The sequence below is a fragment of the Pleurodeles waltl genome, chromosome 2_1, assembly GCF_031143425.1.
Source record: "Pleurodeles waltl isolate 20211129_DDA chromosome 2_1, aPleWal1.hap1.20221129, whole genome shotgun sequence".
NCBI lineage: Eukaryota > Metazoa > Chordata > Amphibia > Caudata > Salamandridae > Pleurodeles > Pleurodeles waltl.
In genome coordinates, this window is record NC_090438.1 from 70,945,819 (window position 1) to 70,966,898 (window position 21,080).

The 21,080-nt window shown below is 42.6% G+C and overlaps 1 protein-coding gene across 1 annotated transcript in view; it reads left to right on the top strand.

The window, feature by feature from the left end:
- The window catches only part of AR (androgen receptor), a 351,022-nt gene that overhangs the window by 203,630 nt on the left and 126,312 nt on the right, over positions 1-21,080 (top strand). The window contains exon 2 of the mRNA XM_069210179.1: positions 15,701-15,852. Within this exon, the coding sequence (XP_069066280.1) occupies positions 15,701-15,852 (152 nt within the window). The remainder of the gene's footprint in view (positions 1-15,700; positions 15,853-21,080) is intronic.

Here is a 21,080-nt window from a genome sequence, read left to right on the forward strand (position 1 = left end):
TGGCCAGGAACAAAGCCTGTACTGGGTGGAGGTGCTTCTCACCTCCCCCTTCAGGAACTGTAACACCTGGTGGTGAGCCTCAAAGGCTCACCCCCTTTGTTACAGCGCCACAGGGCATCCCAGCTAGTGGAGATGCCCGCCCCTCTGGCCACTACCCCCACTTTTGGCGGCAAGGCTGGAGGAGATAATGAGAAAAACAAGGAGGAGTCACTCCCCAGTCAGTACAGCCCCTAAGGTGTCCTGAGCTTAGGTGACTCTTACTTTTAGAAATCCTACATCTTACGGATGGAGGATTCCCCCAATAGGATCAGGGATGTGCCCCCCTCCCTACAGGGAGAAGACACAAAGAGGGTGTAGCCACCCTCAGGGCCAGTAGCCATTGGCTACTGCCCTCCCAGACCTAAACACACCCCTAAATTGAGTATTTATGGGCTCCCAGAACCGAGGAAGATAGATTCCTGCAACCTGAAGACGAAGAATGACTGCTGACCTAAAGCCCTGTAGAGAAGACGGAGACAACTACTACTTTGGCCCCAGCCCTACCGGCCTGTCTCCCCACTTAAAGAAAAACTGCAACGCATCCCCCAGGGTCCAGCGACCTCTGAAGCCTCAGAGGACTACCCTGCATCTAAAAGGACCAAGAAGCTCCTGAGAACAGCTGCCCTGTTCAACAAACCTGCAACTTTGCAACAAAGAAGCAACTTTTAAAGACCACACGTTTCCCGCCGGAAGCGTGAAACTTTCCACTCTGCACCCGACGCCCAAGGCTCGATCTGCGGAAAACTGACTCTACAGGGAGGACTCACCGGCGACTGCGAGCCCGTGAGTAGCCAGATTTGACCCCCCTGAGCCCCCACAGCGACGCCTGCAGAGGAAATCTAGAGGTGCCCCCGACTGCGACTGCCTGCTTCAAGGAACCCGACGCCTGGAAACCACACTGCACCCGCAGCCCCAAGGACCTGAAGGAACCAAACTCCAGTGCAGGAGCGACCCCCAGGCAACCCTCTGCCTAGCCCAGGTGGTGGCTACCCCGAGGAGCCCCCCCCCCCTCCTGTGCCTGCCTGCATCGTTGAAGAGACCCCCGGGTCTACCCATTGATTTCTATTGAAAACCCGACGCCTGTTTGCACTCTGCACCCGGCCGCCCCTGTGCTGCTGAGGGTGTACTTTCTGTGCCTACTTGTGTCCCCCCCGGTGCCCTACAAAACCCTCCTGGTCTGCCCTCCGAAGTCGCGGGTACTTACCTGCTGGCAGACTGGAACCGGGACACCCCTATTTCCATTGAAGCCTATGTGTTTTGGGCACCACTTTGACCTCTGCACCTGACCAGCCCTGAGCAGCTGGTGTGGTAACTTTGGGGTTGCCTTGAACCCCCAGTGGTGGGCTCCGTTGGACCCAACTTTGAACCCTGTAAGCGTTTTACTTACCTGTGAACTTAACATTTACTTACCTCCCCCAGGAACTGTTGATTTTTGCACAGTGTCCACTTTAAAAAAAGCTTGTTGCCATTTTAGCCAAAACTGTACATGCTATTGTGATAATTCAAAGTTCCTAAGATACCTGAGTGAAATACCTTTCATTTAAAGTATTGTTTGTAAATCTTGAACCTGTGGTTCTTAAAATAAACTCAGAAAATATATTTTTCTATATAAAAACCTATTGGCCTGGAATTGTCTTTGAGTGTGTGTTCCTCATTTATTGCCTGTGTGTGTACAACAAATGCTTAACACTACCCTCTGATAAGCCTACTGCTCGACCCCGCTACCACAAAATAGAGCATTAGAATTATCTCTTTTTGCCACTATCTTACCTCTAAGGGGAACCCTTGGACGCTGTGCACACTATTTCTTACTTTGAAATAGTATATACAGAGCCAACTTCCCACAATCATTAACTCTAAAGATATTTCAAAAGGGGGCAAGAAAACCAGTGGAAAACCTAGGAAGGTTTATTGACACCATCACATATAAAACCACTTCACTAGTGGAAGAAATACATGGAGGCGATGTCACTGCACTTTGTGGGTTAAGCAGGGTGACAGCAAAAGCTCAGATGATGGATGCCCATGGCTATGACATACATAATATAACAATTGATCACCCAATATATGCAGAATTTCTGGAATTGTTTACAGGTCTTTGTAATTATGTGGCACTAAAATCACTCTACACATAAATGAAGCAGTGTGTCCAGTACCTCACAATTATTGCCGAATACCAGTACACCTACAGGCTCAAGGGGGTGAGAAGATGTAATGTCTAGTGTGATAAGATATCATAGAACCAGTTGCTGAACTGGCTTCTTAGGTTCTCCCATTGTAGTAGTGACAAAAAGAGCTGAATAAAATGTATATCTGTGTTGACATGTGCCAACCCAGTCTAATAATTGAATGAGAATGACATCCAGGACTAATTTTAGAAGACACGATCAGTTGTTTGAATGGAGCTTAAATATTCTCAAAACTAGACCTTTGTCTAGTTAGCCAAATAATCTTGCTGTGAAGTTTCTAAACTTATGTGGGATTGATTGTGTCAATATAAAGATTAATCTTTGGAATATCTTCAAATACAAATCTTTGTTTAGATTGCAGGGAAGTTAATTTGATCTACAATGCTTTGTTTTAACTGTGGTGATGATATTCCTGTGCATGGCATTAACCAAACGAGCATGATCGCGCACTTAAAGAAGTATGCAAGTGTCTTATTGAAGCAGGTTTAACCTTTAATAAGGATAAATGTGAGTTTGATAACATTTTGTGCTCACATTTTCTCTAAGCAAGGAATGAGTCCTGACCCATCCAAAGTAGATTCTACATGTAATACACCCATCCCGACTCATGTCCCTGAAGTGAGATCTTTCCTAGATGTGATGAGTTACTGCTCATGACGCATACTTCAGTTTACAACAATCAGCCCATTCACAAGGAAACAGACTAAGACACAACAAAGTTTTAGTTGGACTCAAGAGTGTGTAGAAGCTTTCAACAAAATCAAAGAAAAAGTGACGGTAGAAAATATGTATTGGTTTGATTCTACTTTATTTGCTGAATTAACAGTGGACGCTAGTCTAGTTGTATTAGGTGCCATTCTAGCACAGAATAGGCCAGGAAAGGATGTGATGTCATATGCCAGTAGAGGTTTACCTACGTATTCTTAAATAGAAAAGTAAAGTCTTACCGTTGGGTGGGCTCGTGAGCATTATTGTCTATTTCTTCTTGGCAAACCATTCACAATAGTCACGATCATCAATCTCCTTTGACTACATTTGGGAAACCCTAATTGAAAAATACCTTTAAGGATGGAAAGATGGGGTAGTTGTTTTATGGAACTTTTTACAGAATTCTACACAAGCCTGGCAAAGATCATAATCCAGCTGACTATATGTCACATAATCCACTTAAAGCAACTGAAAGTAATGTAACAATGTCAGAAGAGCATATCAATTTCATAATTGAACAACCGATTCCTGAAAGAATTGTACAGTTATGTGATTCACATAAAAAAAAGAAAACAAGTGGAACCATATCAATAATGCTAACAAATTTACCAACAATTTTATAGCTAAAGTTATTTTGGCATTTAGGCAAATTCGAAATGAATTCTTAGTATCAGCAGGTGTACTATTACGTAGAGGCGCTCAAATTGTAATTCCACAATCTCAACATAAAAAAATTGTTGGAACGGCACATGAAGGTCTCATGGGCATGGTTAAAACTAAAGCATTTCTGAGGCATAAAGTTTGTTTTCCTGGAATGGATGTGCTTGTCAAAAGCTTCATTCAGTCATGTCATCTGTGCCACTGTACTGGGAGGCATCCAACTTCAGAGCTACTAATTATGTCTAAACTTCCCAACCTTTTGACTTCAGACTACCCCCCCAAAAAGAATCATTTTTGGAAACCAAGGACCCCTGACTGAGTCATGACTGGATGCCAGGGACCCTGACCTAAACAGTGTTGATGATTTGAACTGCAAACAATACACAAAACGACAGAAACCAGTATTCCATCAAACACACATACAAATGCTAACACTTTTTAAATGTAATTTGCAAACAAATCATATAACAAAAGGTAATATTCTTTTTTTAAGATTGGAAGATTGGAGCTTTTGTAGGTTTAATTGAAGCCACACATCATCCATACTATATTCTGTTTGATGCACCTGCACAGCTCCCACAGTATCTGTTGACTTTTATTGTCCATTGGATTCCATAAAAAAATTACTGGTCACTCTAGATGAGTTCTGTTGTTTTTGAATTGTGCAACAAGTGTTAACTACATCATCCACGTGTGTTGTCCCCATATTATATGAAACATTTTTATAACGGGGTATACTGACTATACTGAAGTTGGATAGTGGTCCTCCATTTAATGGAAAATTTAAATGATGTATGTGAATACTTGGAGAGTCACGCCAATGTGTCCACAAGCAAATGGAACGGTTGAAAGGAATAATTTATGAACAATATAAAAAAAGCAATGAGTAAAAATAACACAAATTACTATTCATACAGCTTTGTGCTAAAGCCTGTAAAATTAAAGGGGAATTCTGCATAGCTCACAAGGAAACACATCTGAGTTGATGTTTAGATATACACAGCAGAGTAGACGTCCTCAAATGTTAAAATCTGTAATAAAGGAACATACCATCATTTCTAGGGGAGAACATATAGCCAAGTCTTGAATGAAGGAGGATGCAGACCATAGAAGACATCACAAAGTGTCAGACATTACTTGGGTGATTGTGCTCTTGTGATTCAGATTCTGAAAAAAAAAGCAAATCCTTTATTTCACAAAGCACCTCTGCAGGTCACACAAGTGAAAAGAACTATGATCTCTGCAGCATCTCCAACTACATCTATCACTAGAAATGTTTCACATTTTAAGAAGATAACTAACCAAGGTGGTGAGTGAAGAATGTCCAGTGCAACAATAGGAGATGAAGCATACAAAGCTATTGAAGCATCTTGGTATGGTTGAAAGAACTTTAGAGCACAACATGAATAAAACTGAAGAGGATAATGTGATGCAACGTCCAATCAGGAGTATGCATTGACCACTGTTTAATTGAAGAGATGTGATGATTAATGACTTGATATGGCTTTTACTTTGTTTATTTAGTTAATTTATGGCTGTTTGTCTTTTTTTCGTTTCAAACATCCTTCCAATGTTTTCTTGTATTGTTATCAGTGCCAAATTAGTGTTGTGATGATACTGGTGTATAATGTTACTATCAAGAGTCATCCACCTAGAACCACAAAGTCCTTTCATGTCGGTTCTTAGTAGCATTACCAGTCACTGCAATCTCGTAATTTTTTCATAAATCTGTTAATTGGTTTATTATTTTTTTGAACAATCAAACAGTACAGTCAAGATAGAACTTTAAGGCAGCATATCCTAATAATGTTGAACAACAATGGCATCCATCTGGACATCTATGCCCAAACAGTGATATAGAATAATAAGTTACAAATAAAAAGTCTCAATCTCCATCAATTGTAGAACCTGAAAGCCACAGGCCCCAGATCTTGTACTGTTTGGAGGTGCAATCTCCCCATTTATAGATTTTTTATTCTACCATAGAGCAGCTGTCCATTCCTCATGACCAAGCTGATATCTGGGAAGGGTGTGGGTGTCTCCGGCATCCTGCTATGACCCCTTTGGCTATCAGATATCTCATGCTGGCTTGCAGTCTTTGTTATCTACTCCTAGCCCAGCCCTCCAATAGCCTTGGTAGTTCTACTGATGAGCTGTGCAAGACCATTGTGAATTGCGTTCCAGTAAGTGGTTATGACTGAGAAGGCCAGTATTACATTGAAAAAGGACACATCTATATCCACACAGCGCCAGTAGTTGGGCGACTCAGCCCACCCCATTTTCCACAACCCCTCTGTAGTATATGCGGTGGAATAAACTGAACCGTATTAGAACATTGGAATGTTGGGAGCTCCATTGAAAACGGTGGAGCGCTCCGGGCTTCCAATGGCTGGCAGAAGCGCGTAGCTCCAACATTCCAGGGTTGGTCTCAGCTGTTGCTGTGAGCAAAGGCCTCACGGAGGACTCCGTTATTTATTAGAACATTCTTCCCTCTAGTGACAGAATATTCTAATAGCCTTACAGCCCTCCATTGCCAGGCTATACCGACATTAAAGTCCTGCTCCCTTGTTAAAGGCCCTTGCCTTCGGCTTGGGCCTTTAGACTGGAGCGAGCCTTTAATGGTCGGTATAGCCCAATACAGTGGGCTATAAGGCTATATGAATCTAAGAGTAGCTGGTATAGTCAATAGCCACAAGGCCATTTTAGCTTCCTGTAGTAGTGGTTATCCTGTTCCTCAACACTGTCTTCCTACTTGCGATATAGTGTGTATAGGGAGTCACGGTGCCGAGTTGCAGGGATCTGTAGAGATGGAAAATTACTTTCCTGCCCAGCGGCTCCACTGTCAGTTTAGCCTCCAGGGGATAGAAATTTGCTACTACCCCTAAGGCTTCCCTGTGGACCTCCTAGGCTTGCCGTACCTGCAGGTATTTAAAGAGCTGAGAGCTGTGGAGCCTCAAATTCAGTCTTGAGATGATCAAAGGACACTATGTGGTTCTAGTCCCAGAAGTCACCTAATTCTGAGATTCCAGTCAGGTCCCACCGCGAAAGCACATCAGCTGAGTTCCACGTCTTAGCCAAGACCCAATGCACAGCGAGGTATGAGCTCCCAGCCATTATGTTTGGGATAGGGCATCCCCCCTGCACAAAAGTGGGATCCTAGACACCCGGAGGAGAGGGCAGGAGGGCAGCTCCCATAGAGCAGGCGATGCGCTCCCAATGCCATGGATTGCCAGGCGCTGTCGAGGCGCGTAATTGCGTGTTTGTTTCAAATATTTTAGTTAAAAGTTCAGTTAATGACAGGAAACGTTCCAGCTTTTTTCTTTCTAAATAGAGCACGTATATATTTTTTAAAATGTCACACACATGAGTGAGAAGCCAATAAGAGCCTTTTTATGAGTTTGCTAGGAAACTTGCATCAGCATCTTTCCCATAAAAACTGAACCAATAGTGCAAATCAGGCCGAGAGGGTTTTCTTTAGTCCAATCGCCTTTACCGAGCATTTGGTCACTTCCCTATTTTTCCATTAACAATTTTATTTCATTTTACACAAATAATAACCCCGTGCGTCACATATTCCCCATAACGCAGTAGTCAGTGCAAGTAAAAAGCAGTCACAGACATAGTGGTCTGCTGTCCGCAGCGGGCCACCATCCCTGTGGGGGCCTCCATTCGCAGGGGGGTTGCAAATTGCGACCCACCTCATGATTATTCATGGGGTGGGCACTTGAGACCCCCTTGCGAATCGCAGATGGTGTCAGGGACACCATCCAACATTCAGAGTTGCGACTCGCAATTTGCGGGTCGCAGTTCTGAATGTTGCTACATGTGCCCATAATGTCTAATGCCACGTTAAAGCCAATAAACAACTAAACCGAATACAGAATGTAATGTGCTACTGGTGAACATTGAACAACTAATATGAACAGTGGTGAAAAACAAAGTCAGTGGTCAAACATACTTAACATCATAACACCTGGGTGCTCTGTCAGCTTTGATGTACATCTTGAATAAACCATCATTGGTTAGACCACCGTTAGTGGTACGTTTCTGAGAGTATTGTTTTACCTTTTTTCCTCCCATTACATTTGAATGATGTCTATGATTTTTTGGTGTCATCTTCCTGTGAGCCAATGCATTGCCGTACAGTTTGACTTATTACACGGAAGGCAGTATTGTTGGAGAATTTCAGGTGCTTTAAGTTCATCCACCTTTTTAAAAGTTTTTTTTTTTTTTTAAATCCCCAAACAAGTTAGTCCTGCGTAGTTGCTTGGTCCTCCTTCTTAAGGTGGTTTTGGCCTTTTTATATGGCCAAGCTAGCCAGTCACTCTTTGAACCTCTTTTCGTCTCTCATCCTAACAAGGAGCAGAGTCTGTATAGAATGAATCCCACAAGTGAAGTCTTGTGCTAAATCAGCCACACTCAACAGGACAGAGTGGATAATCAGATATTTGTGGGCTTTGCCGGAGGCAGAGCACCATTTTTGATCAATCATCTCACCTTTGCTTTTCAACGTCTACATGATATCTTTACCAGAACTGGTCAGTGATTTCCATCTCACATGCTACAACTATGCAGATGACACACAAATACTACTTAAATCAGAATGCCCCAAAAACATTGAAAACTCAGAAATCTTCAGTTGCCTCAGAGCCGTTGATCAGTGGATGACCTGGAGCCATCTCGAACTAAATAACTCCAAAACAGAAATACTCATATGTGGTGACTGGAAAAATTATGACCCTCTGTGCGTCAGGCCTGACGATCTCGGACCAGCTCCTTATTATCCAAGGAAGTTAAAAACCTAGGAATCACCATGGATTCCAAGTTAACTATGAATGCCCAAGTGGACAAATTAGCACGAACAAGCCTCATCACCTTGAAGACTTTACGACGCATCTTCCCCCACCTCGGATTTCCACACAAGGTGCAAGCTACTATCTCATTTGTACTATCCAAACTGGATTATCCCAATGGCCTCTACCATGGATCATCTCGATCTATTATGAAAAACTACAACGTATCCAGAATTCCGCAGCCAGGCTACTACTACATATAAAGCCGCAAGCCCACATCTCCCCTGCCTTGAGAGCACTACACTGGTTACCCGTTGCCAGAAGATGCACTTTCAAGCTGCTCTGTATCACCCACAAAGCTATACATGGAACAGGACTGCTTTTTATCAGAAACAAAATAACCAAATACATCCAACAAAGAAACCTCCGCTCAAGATTGGCACCCCGCCTTAGAACACCACCATACAAGGAAAAGACTATAGGTGGTACATCCTTCTCCGTTCAAGCAGCCAAACAATGGAATTTATTACTCCCAACTATGAGAGCCACAGATAACTTTCTTGCCTTCAGAAAACTACTCAAGAGTTGGCTCTTTCCTTCATAACCACTATATTCAAACAACTATGGACTGCATATGCCTATGTGGATAAATATTTTTTCAGATTATGTGTATATTTCTAGTTATGTATAGTTCTTTAGAAAATATGTATCGCTACTATGTCATAACAATAAAATACACACACTCTTTAAACCTGTTTGACTATGTATATTTTACCCATGGTTTTAATTATGTATTGTATATGCATATGTGTGTGTATTCATGTGTGTTTGTATGTGTGTGTGTATATATATATATATATATATGTGTATATGTTGTTTCTGTGCTTGGCATGTTTGTGGGTCATTGCATGGCTCCTGGGTGGGTTGTTATACTAGATATCTATGAATTCCTGCTCTCATCTTATCACACTTATCTACCCATCATCATATGTCATGTCTCTATCAAACTATCCTCCATTCTCACTCTGACTCATCCCAAATCCTTTCTACTACTTTCATCTCCTAAATAACTCTGCCTAATCTCTTCCCTCCGCTTCCACATCTAACTCACCAAACCTCACTCTACTACCGTGACCTCCCACACAACCCTACTGAATTATCCCGCATTTATCTCACCCTGCTTCTATGCTCTCCCTAACCCTTCCACATACTCTTCCCTCCTCCATCCCCCTTTACTCATCCCAAGCCTTTGGGTTGAGTAAATTAAGGATATACTCCCAATTAACACTTCTGGATTTCTTTCCTCCTCCACCCCTCCATTACTCCAGTCAATCTAACTAATAAACCCTCATATCCGTGGCTCAAATTAACTCATAATAATACTAAAACTGTACCTATTATTTCCTGATACTAATCCATCACTAATTCTTGTTGGGTTCCAGAGTAGCGTGCTACTCACCGAAAAGCACTTTGACGCCTCGTCAGGGGTAGTAAGCGCTATATAAATATGATTACAATACAATACCCACATCTAAAGGCAACATAGAAAACACCTTACAACGTGTAATATTAATGCTGTGGCCCGCGCCGCCCTTCCAATATCACAAAATCAAATTAAATCTGTAGTAGTAAAAATAGGGACCAGCGCACTTCAGTCCATTTCCCCTGACTTTGTCCTATAAATATTAATTTATTTCAAGGTACCGTGTCTAATAGGGTTCAACGTGTAAAGGCCACATGTGATTTCGTTATCGATACCAAAGTTCATTGACTTTTAGTTATGGAATTCGAGTTTCCTGATGAGGTCAACCCTGCTACCTCGATTGTATGCTAAAGACATTCTGTGGTGGTTGTAAATCAGCATCAGTGCCCGGGTGCAAGAGTTGCATGGACTTTCAGGTCCCTGTTATACCTACATTGGCTGGAGATGTCTGACACATGTCCCTCCCTAATGCCTTCTGTCCTTCTTCATCCCTCTCAGTTTCTTCATTAGTCAGTTTCCTGAGATTTGTAAGTCGCTGGGGTTTAGTGTTAGACATTGCAGCCAACTCTCCCAAAAGGGCATTCTTTGGATTTTGCTCTGAGATCTGAAATGTCTGTCATATTGGTAAGTGTTACTTGGGCTGACCACGGTCATTCAGTTTGTGCTTGATTTTTCCACTCCAAGGTAGCTGCTGTGAAGAAAGTTGATAACAAACATATCATTGGTCTGATGTGGCCCTAGGAGAGATCAGTTCCCCAGGGGCCTCACACAGCACCCACACACTTTATCGTGATGCTAGATTTTACAGATAACTCTATTTTCATTATGACGTCATATCAAACTTTGTTGGTGCTTTTATTAGACAAGAAGTGCGTTCCTTTGTGTTTTTAATTTGGATCTGACAAGATTTGATGAAAGTGACCTTAAGTCAGGCAAACAGCCCCTGTCCTCACCCTTACCATGGATACTACGACTTAATATCTTGATTGCGCAGAGCATCTGCAGCAGTTACCAGTGGGCGTTACCCTTGGCTTTTCATCACTGAGTGGTCGACTACGTTTTTGAACTTCCAGAGGATGTTGATAAAGGAGGAGTGAAGTCTTTCCCCGTAAATCCTTGTAGACAATTCAGTGTTGAAAATAAGATAAGCAGTGGCATACATACGCCTGGCACAGAAATAAATGTATGCAACCTGCGAGTCACAGACAGTGCTTCGCTTAAGCCATTCTTGGGTACTTGTAAGTCAGGAAATGAACAAAAACACCTCCAAAAACACCAGGAAAGGAGTTCACAAGCTGCATGTTTTTTATTAATATGGCTTTGGATCCTAAGATTTAGTCTTACCTCGTTTGCACCCAGATTCATCTCCCTTTGGCATCTGCCTGAGGCCTCCCTTCTGTTCCCTCTGCTTTGTCTGGTGCCCTTACAAGTCCTTCAGAACACAAAAAAGAGGCAGAATGATTGGGATTAGTTCTTCTAAATATTGAGCTGTATTATTTGTGTCAAGGAAGTAATTTGCACCTGGATGAAGTTCTATTTCCTTAAAGTGAAATCAGTTCCAAAATTCAGGGCATGGGTTTTATAACTTCCTGTCCCAAAACATTAGAATAGCTGTGCTCACAGGGTGGCACAGCTCCTGAATAGGTCTCTCTTCTCATCTATCCATGATCAGGCCAACAGTTATGGTTCAGATGAGTAACAACTTGTGATTGTTTACAGCTCTACAAAGATCTATAGTAAGAACTACATAAGAGTATCATTATGCCCTCTAGAGTTTAACATGCTATGTATATGCAAAATAACACTCTATTAATCTTCTAAAACCAAATAAGGATAATACTAATCAGAATGCAATATATCAAATATAAATATATCATATATCTTGCGCAGCCGCCGTGCAGTTTTCTCATCAATAGTTTTTCAGCAAATGTTGCAGTAATACTATCTATGGTGTCGTAGAAGATGTTATGACTGATGTATTATGTGAGGTAATTAGCATTGCATGATGAGGGCGCGAGTTATAGTTACCTTAGGGCATGAGTTATAGTTTTTCGAGATAAGTATAACTATAACTGCTGAATTTCTGTGATCTTGTGTGTGCAAGATCTAAACCTAACTCTAACGTGCCTGTAGCCTTTGTTTTATTTTCTTGAATTGCTAAGGTTTTTTGACTTCTGTGTCCCAACTATAATGTCCCATTAATCTTTGATTTTTTTTCAGTGAATTTCTAGGTTTTTTAACGTAAAATAACTTTTAATTACCATACGTTCATCTAGCTGCCACTGCGCATGGACTTTGGCCAGGCCTTCCAGCCAACCTCCGCGTGCAGCCAACCTCCCACATTCAGCCCACCCCATGATGTGGGTCTGTGAGTGGCTGTGTAAGTGGATGTATGGGTGTGTGACTAGGTGTGTATGGGTGTGTGAGTGTATGAGTGCATGTGTGAGTCTCTGTGTGGCTCTTTGAGTGTGTGTGTGAGTGATTTTGTGGGTCTGTGAATGGGTGTGTGAGTGGCTGTAGGGTTGTGTGTGTGTGGTTATGTGTGTGTGTAAGTGGATGTGTGAGTGGGTGTGTGGGTCTGTGACTCAGTGCGATAGTGCTTTGTGGGTCTGTGAGTGTGTGTATGAATGTGTGAATGAGTGTCTATGTGGATCTAGGAGTGGGTGTGTTCAAGTGATTTTGCAGGCCTGTGAGTGGGTCTGTGAGTGGCTGTATGCTTGTGTGAGGGTGTGTGCATAAGTGTGTATGAGTGGTTATGTTGGGTGTGTGAGTGGCTGTGTGTGTCTATGACTGGGTGTGGTAATAGTTTTGTGGTTCTGTCAGTGGGTGTGTGAATGGGTCTGTCAGTGGTGTATTTTTTATATTTGGGTCTGACTCTGCAGATCTGTCACAGATTCACACATGGGGCTGCGCTGCAGAAGGTTGACAAATCCTCATGCACCCCAAAAAAAGCGTTTTGGAACAATTTCTTGCCCATGAGGATTCCATTAGGGACCTCCCATGGGGTCAGGATACCTCTATCCTGATCGAGTACATGCTATTATATCTTTATTAACACCCCCCCCCGCCCCAGGGAGCTGTGTCTCAGTTGACAAAATGGCAGCCACAACTTTTCTCTTAGGTTGCAGCCAGCCAATCACGGCATTGCTCTTGGTGTGTCTGCAGATCCACCACGCTGGATCCACATTTCTAGATATACACAAATCTTTTTTCTTCAATAACTCCAAAACTACTGAACAGATTTGCACCAAATTACATAAAAGAGATCTTTCTGGACCAAGACAGCTTTCTGTCGAATTTGGCATGATTCTGTTTCATCGGTTTGGGCTGTAGTCATGTCACAAATCGCTATAGGAAATTGTATGTGGAAAATGCATTTGGGACACCACCTTTTTTCTCTGCCCTGCTTGACGAATCACCCCAAAACTTTCCAGATAGCAGCTGAATTGACTGGTGCACTATGTTTGAAAAATATGTGAAGATGCGTCAAAGAGCCACAAAGTTATAAGCAAAACAAAAAAACGCTTTCCCTAAGGAAACTAGGTCCTAACTATAACTTCCTACTGGTCATCCTTCTGCTGTCTGCTAATTCTAACATTCTCGCATCACAGGCCTTCCTTTATTAGACTACATCCAGTGCCTTTTAACCCCAATTAGCAGTGAATAGCTATTATTGAATTAGATGCATCTCTGTATATTGAATGCCTCATTTTGAATACTAAATTGTATATCCCTGGTAATGTGCTCAGAGATGCTTTTTGTTCTTCTTGGTTTATGCCTCATGCTTCGTACTTGAGTTGAATTCAATTGAAACTGGATTAGAATATTTTTTATTCGAATCACGTATTATAGTAAAAGCATGTCAATAGTTCTGTCCTTCTTGACAGACTAGCCCCAAACGTATGATTTGAGGGAGTTTAGAAGGCCTTTCTTCTGTTTTATAGCTACATAAGCTGCTATGACAAACTTAGTTAACAGTATCAATGGTTGAAAACAGGAAATCAGTGCCAGTGCCACCAGCAAATGCTAGCGCTAAATCTGCAGCACAAATATGGAAAAATATGCAGAAAAATCATTTGTACAAGTTATTTCCCTTTTTGAGATGAAACATTAAATCAGTGGTTCCAAACATTTCCGGCCTGTGGCTCCCTTGACTTATTGGCCATTGGCCGTGGGTCCAAGTGTTGTCACTTTTTTTTTTGTTTTACCGGTGAGGGGATGCAAGCCAGGTCGATGGAGCACTTCCATTTTTCTCCCTGAAAATAACTGGGATAAAGCCGGTAAAGGGCTTCTGCGACAGGTGTGTCTTCCATAACTCCCCCACATGGCATTCCCACATGGGTTACTCTGGGCCACAAATGCACATTACAAAAACCTAACAAGTTTGATTTATTTGCATTGTGATTCTTTATTTTTCATACTACCGTACAGCTTTGTTCTAAACGTAACGTCTTTAGAATGGAGCCGTATGGTAGTATGAAAGAGAAAGAATCGCAGTGCAGATAAATCAAACCTGTTAGGTTTTTGCAGTGTTACGATGTAAATTGTAAAACCCGTAATGTTTGGTTTGTTTCCACTGCACGTCTTTCTCTTTCCTACTACCGTGCTGCTTTATTGGCTGTATGGTAGTATGAAAGAGAAATATTTGCAGTGGAAGCAGTGCTTAATTTGAGAACAGGGTTTCTAGTGGAGGGCACAGCACTTAGTTTTCTGCATCAGGCATTTACTGCGATCAAAAGACACATATGGGAAAGACGAAGGAAGAGACAGAGGGAAAAGCTCCACGTTGGGAGAAATCAGAAAGCTGCAAAAGTGAGCTGAAGGGGCAGGGAGTGGCTGTAAATCGATTAAAGAGCCCTAAAATCGCTTTAGGATTACGCTGCCTCAGTAGTCTGTGCTCACACATTTAATAGCAGCAGCCACATATTTCAGAGGAGAACTTTCAGCACTGCCACGTTTTTATTTACAAATTAAGCACTGACTTGATGAGTTTTACAATTTACAACATAACATTGCACAAACCCAACAAGTTTGATTTATTTACACTGTAATTGTTTATTTTTCATACTAATTACCATATGGCTCCATTCTAAACGTAACTTGGCTATAGAATGGAGCCGTGCAGTAGTATGAAAGAGAAAAAATAGCAGTACAAATAAATCAAACTTGTTGGCTTTTTGCAATGTTACAATGTAAATTGTAAAACCCATCAAGTTTGATTTGTTTACACTCTGATTCTTTCTCTTTTATACTACCGTGTGGCTTTGTTAGCTGTACGATAGTAAGAAAGAGAAAGCCTGGCATTGGAAACACTATGAAACTGATGGGTTTTGCAATTTACAATGTAACATTGCAAAAACTTAAGATGTTTGATTTATTGGCAAAGTGATGCTTTCTTTTTCATGCAACTGCACGGCTCCATTCTAAACGTAACATGGCTTTAGAATGGTGCCGTGCAGTAGAATGAAAGAGACAGAATCCCACTGCAAATAAACCAAACGTGTTAGGTTTTTGCAATGTTAGGATGTAAATTGTAAAATCCATCAAGTATGATTTGTTGACACTGCGAGTCTACTTTCACACAGTGAAAGCATTTCCAATGTTCCCAAGGTGTGCGCGGCACCCCTGGCGAGTTCGGAGGGCACCCCGGGTGCCGGCGCGCACACTTTTTGGATCACTGCCCTATCCCATGGTTCTCTATAAGAGGCCACACACAGTATCGAATTCTGCAAGGTTGCTCTGAAATTGTATGTACTGCAGAAGAACAGAAACAGTTTTCTTACTTCCATGTCAGTGGTGCTTATGATCCCTGTGTTTTCTCCCTGAAGGTTGGAGCCTGGCAGAGAGCACATCTTGCCCATAGACTATTACTTCCCGCCACAGAAGACTTGCCTCATTTGTGGAGACGAAGCCTCGGGCTGCCATTATGGAGCTCTGACTTGCGGAAGTTGCAAAGTCTTTTTCAAGAGAGCAGCTGAAGGTAAGAGCAGCACATTTGTTTATTTACAGACATTACATGTGCCTGAGAGCCATGAAGGAACATTTGTGTCTATAATGGCTGTTTTATGGGGAACGGGGGGATACAAGGCATAGAACCTATTGCGGTTGATTTGCAGCCATCAGTGAGCTGGAATTGTGACCGAACAGTCAGGGCACAAGAGGGTGAACTATTGTTAAAATGTTTTCTATCATAATAAATAAGGATCATTACACATACAAGCCTTAGATGAGACTAATTGAAACAATGTCATTGGTGTTAAACCGAAATAATTTATTCATCCACTTAACTTGAACTTCTCACATGAACTTGCATTGGAACTTCAACGCAGACATCTTGCGAGCTATACATTTGCACTGCATTTGTTTAGTAGAAAACTGCAACCTATAGGATGGGTGCAGGATCATCAGGGTATCAGTGTTAAGTAAGTTTCTAACTCCTACAAAACGGAAGCTGCATTGCTGTGATTGGCAAATATGATGGGCGGAAGAAGGTTCTTATTCCTCTCCGGTGTGTCCTATGTTTAAGCTTGTCTCAGAAAAATGGTGACTCCCTGTGATGAGTCAGCATCTCAGGAAAATGGTGACTCCTAGAGGTGAGGACTGTCTTAGGAAAATGGTGACTCCCTGTGATGAGTCAGCATCTCAGGAACATGGTGACTCCCTGTGATGAGTGAATATCTCAGAAAAATGGTAACTGCTAGAGACGAGTGATCGTCTCAGGAAAATTGTGACTCCCTGTGATGAGTCAGCATCTCAGGAACATGGTGACTCCCTGTGATGAGTGAGCATCTCAGGAACATGGTGACTCCCTGTGATGAGTTAGCATCTCAGGAACATGGTGACTCCCTGTTATGAGTTAGCATCTCAGGAACATGGTGACTCCCTGTGATGAGTTAGCATCTCAGGAAAATGGTAACTGCTAGAGACGAGTGATCGTCTCAGGAAAATGGTGACTCCCTGTGATGAGTCAGCATCTCAGGAAAATGGTGACTTCTAGAGGCGAGGACTGTCTTAGGAAAATGGTGACTCCCTGTGATGAGTGAGCATCTCAGGAACATGGTGACTTCTAGAGGCGAGGACTGTCTTAGGAAAATGGTGACTCCCTGTGATGAGTGAGCATGTCAGGAACATGGTGACTTCTAGAGGCGAGGACTGTCTTAAGAAAATGGTGACTCCCTGTGATGAGTCAGCATCTCAGGAACATGGTGACTTCTAGAGGCGAGGACTGTCTTAGGAAAATGGTGACTCCCTGTGATGAGTCAGCATCTCAGGAACATGGTGACTTCTAGAGGCGAGGACTGTCTTAGGAAAATGGTGACTCCCTGTGATGAGTCAGCATCTCAGGAACATGGTGACTTCTAGAGGCGAGGACTGTCTTAGGAAAATGGTGACTCCCTGTGATGAGTCAGCATCTCAGGAACATGGTGACTCCCTGTGATGAGTGAGCATCTCAGGAACATGGTGACTCCCTGTGATGAGTTAGCATCTCAGGAACATGGTGACTCCCTGTGATGAGTGAGCATCTCAGAAAAATGGTAACTGCTAGAGACGAGTGATCGTCTCAGGAAAATTGTAACTCCCTGTGATGAGTTAGCATCTCAGGAACATGGTGACTCCCTGTGATGAGTGAATATCTCAGAAAAATGGTAACTGCTAGAGACGAGTGATCGTCTCAGGAAAATTGTGACTCCCTGTGATGAGTGAGCACCTCAGGAAAATGGTGACTTCCTGTGATAAGTGAGTGTCTCCGAAAAATTGTGACTCCCTGTGATGAGTGAGCATCTCAGGAAAATGGTGACTTCTAGAGGCGAGGACTGTCTTAGGAAAATGGTGACTCCCTGTGATGAGTGAGCATCTCAGGAACATGGTGACTGCTGGAGATGAGTGAGCGTCTCAGAAAATGGTGGCTCCCTGAGATGAGTTGCAGGTTTTACGAATGTTACCCAATGTGTTCTAATAGCAATGTGCCTCAATTCCCAGAATGTGGCTCTATCCTTACCAAGCAGGACGCACCAGACAAAGCCAAACACCAGAGGAAAAGGCAGAGTGAATTTTGAGAGAGAGAATGAGAGAGAGCTCTTAAGGTTGCAGCACAGGACACAGAGAAACTCTCCAGTTAGAGAATGACTCACTTATCAGGGAGCGTTTCTGTCCTGATGAAAGGCACAGAACATTCCCAATAATTAGATTCTCATCACAGAACGTTGCCAGGCAGCTTCTTAAAGCCTGTTTGGTGTTTAAATGTCGCCACTATCCGCTGTGACCCGGAAGTGCCACCCTTGACTCAGGCTGGCCTGCTCCTCTCAGCTCTCCAGCCACCAAGGGCTGGTCCGCCACAGCCTTAAAGAAATATGCCACACACAGGTGATAGCCGTCCTCAAGTCACAGATACCTTGCTGGTTCCTGACACAAGTGCCCTGTTTGTTCCTGTTCCTCGTGGATGTTCTGGGGCCAGATCTGCTGCCTCTGTCATGCATGTTCTTGAGCAATTCAGCTTGTAGTGGTTGAACCATATTTGGGACCAATATGTACAGACATTGACTTAAGTATCCCCTTTCCTTATGTGAGGTGGCCAGTAATGAGTTTACTTAATGGCATTCAGCGGTGATTAAGAATTATTGAATTGTATGTATCTCTGTAAACTGAATTCTTTGTTTTGAATATGAAATTGTATATCCCTGTTAATGTACTTGAGTTGAACTACTATACCTGAGTAATTCTGCATTAGAATGACATTTGTCAGAATCACCTACAGTCAGTGGGATTTATTTTTACTGGTAGAGTAACCTCAAATTTGAGTTTTGAGGGAGTTCATAAGCCCTTTGTCCGGTTTCCCAAATAAGTAAGCATGACAATCTTTACTCTTGGCCACTGGCATTATGCGATTGTGCGGCAGCGGTGATTTTTACATAAGTATATTTGCCACATAATCCATCATATGCCACCTAATCTGCAGATTTTAACCAAATAAAATGGTTTCTAGCTCTATGGATTAAAAAGTTACTAAAATGCAGTGGCACGAGTTGCTGTGTATTGGAAGGCCCTTTGGAAAGCTGAACTGGTCACCTTTCTGTGCTTATTGCTATATTTGGGTCTTAAATAGGTACTCAGGAGGTGCATCCATAGTTGTTACCAAGATTAAAAATAACGAAATACTGCGGCATTGCTATTACCAAATGTGCTGCACTATGCTGCATGATTACGCTTTTCTTGCCCCATAATTTACTCAACCCTGCCGCATAATTTGGCCCTCTCCTGCCACATAATTCCAGTGGCCCTGAATTTAATTAATAGTATCAATGGCTTCAAATAGGTAATCAGTGCCAGCACCACCTGCAAAGTCAGTACTTTTGGAAACTTAGTGTGGCTCTCACAAACAGGCCACTCGTTATATCAAATTTTGTAACGTTGTTCTTGTTTCTCACTCCAAATTGTTTAGCTTGTCTTTTAGGCTATACATCATTCTTCGGTGGCTTTCCAATCCCAAATTCTCACCTGCTTTGTTTCTGCATATTTAGCCTGTGCTCTGCCAGTAAAACCTCTTTGTCAGCATTGCTCCAGCTCCTAGTTATGGTCTTTCAGTCGTTTAGTAGCTCCCCCACACTCAGCCGGCCTCCGAACTTTGACCTTCTCCCACTATAACAATATAGCCAAATTGCACATTTTTCACTATTTTTACTGGAACTTCTTTGGGGACACTAGTTTGGTAAGATCTTTCCTTCCTGTGCTTTAAGTTTTGACTTCCCCTTGGTAAGAATCATATTTTTTGCTACCTTCAAAGCCTTTAAAATCCATAATCTTCTTTGCCCTCCGCATTGTAGTTTTCAAACTTTGTTGTTGAAATATTTTGCAATCTATTGACTGCATGGCCACATACCTATTTAGGGAAAAGTACAATTTAGGATTAAGATCCAAGCCAAGGAAATGAATCATTAACATTACTATCTTTGTACCGGGCATTAGTTCTTTGGATCATTGGTATCCTGCTATTCCATAGTATGTCATGGGTCGTAGAGCATACGATCCCCTTCAAGAGATTTGCATACTATAAGGGTAGACTGAGGGTAACTCCCACACATTTCCAATTCCTACCCTGGAGGTAAAAAACATGAGCAATGGAGTAACTTTTGAAGAGTAGCTTTTACTTTGATCGGTCATGCTTCAATGAGATGTGTATTTGTAAAAGCAGCTATCACTCGCAAGGGTAGCCTGCTGCATGTTGTAGGTTGGTTAATTGAAAAGCCAGGTCCTCAGCTAATTGCGGAATTCAAGAAGAGAGGAGGAGGTTATAATGTCGAGTGGGAGGTTGTTCCATACTGTAGGAGCAATGCAAGATAACTCCATTCCTCCTGATCTGGTGCGGTGTATGTGTGGGATGTGTGCGAGTAGGAGTCATGCTGAGTGGAAGTTCTGGGTGATTGGTGGACAGAGATGCAACTATTCAGGTAGGTGGCACCTAAGCTGCGTAGTGCCTTGAATGTGTGTGTGAGGATTTGTGGATGATTTGTAGTCTTAAACTGAGTTATCTGGTGATCCTGGCGTGGAGGGTGTGCTCGTAGTCCAACTTGCTGGTGACTAGGGCATGAGCGACAGTTTTTCTGGTGTTGTTTGGGAGCCATTTGAAGCTCTTCCTCTGCATCTTCAGGGTGTGGAAGCAGGATGAAGTGATGGCATTAGCTTGTGTGGTCATGTCCAGTTTGCTGTTGAAGATTATTCCAAGGTTCCTGGCATGGGTGCTGTGTATGGGTCTAAGTTCAGCCACAGACCAGTTGGAGTTCTATGGTGATGTATTCTTCCCGAAGATCCCTACTTCTTTCTTGCTACTTTTGAGCTTGAGACAGTTGGCTTTCATTAGCGGCTTTGGTCATGCAGGTGGTGAACTTGTTTCTTGTGTTGGGGTCTTGCTGAGAGGGTAAATATGTGTTGTGTGTCATGGGTGTAGGAGAGGTTTTTGCTGTTGTCTGAGTATATGGCATTTGCCAAAGGTATCATATGTGCTTGGAAGGGGGCCTGAGCGATGAACCTTGAGGCACTCAGCAGATGAATTTGCAGTTGCCAGGGCTGCAGCTTGTGCTCTATCTGTTAAGAAGAAGCAGAGAGCTGGTCCTTGGATGCCAGTCTCATGCAGGCGTCTGATGAGGATGGGATGTGAGACCCTGTCAAATGCTGAAAAAAGGTCGAGGAGAATGTGGGCTGCCACGACTCCTC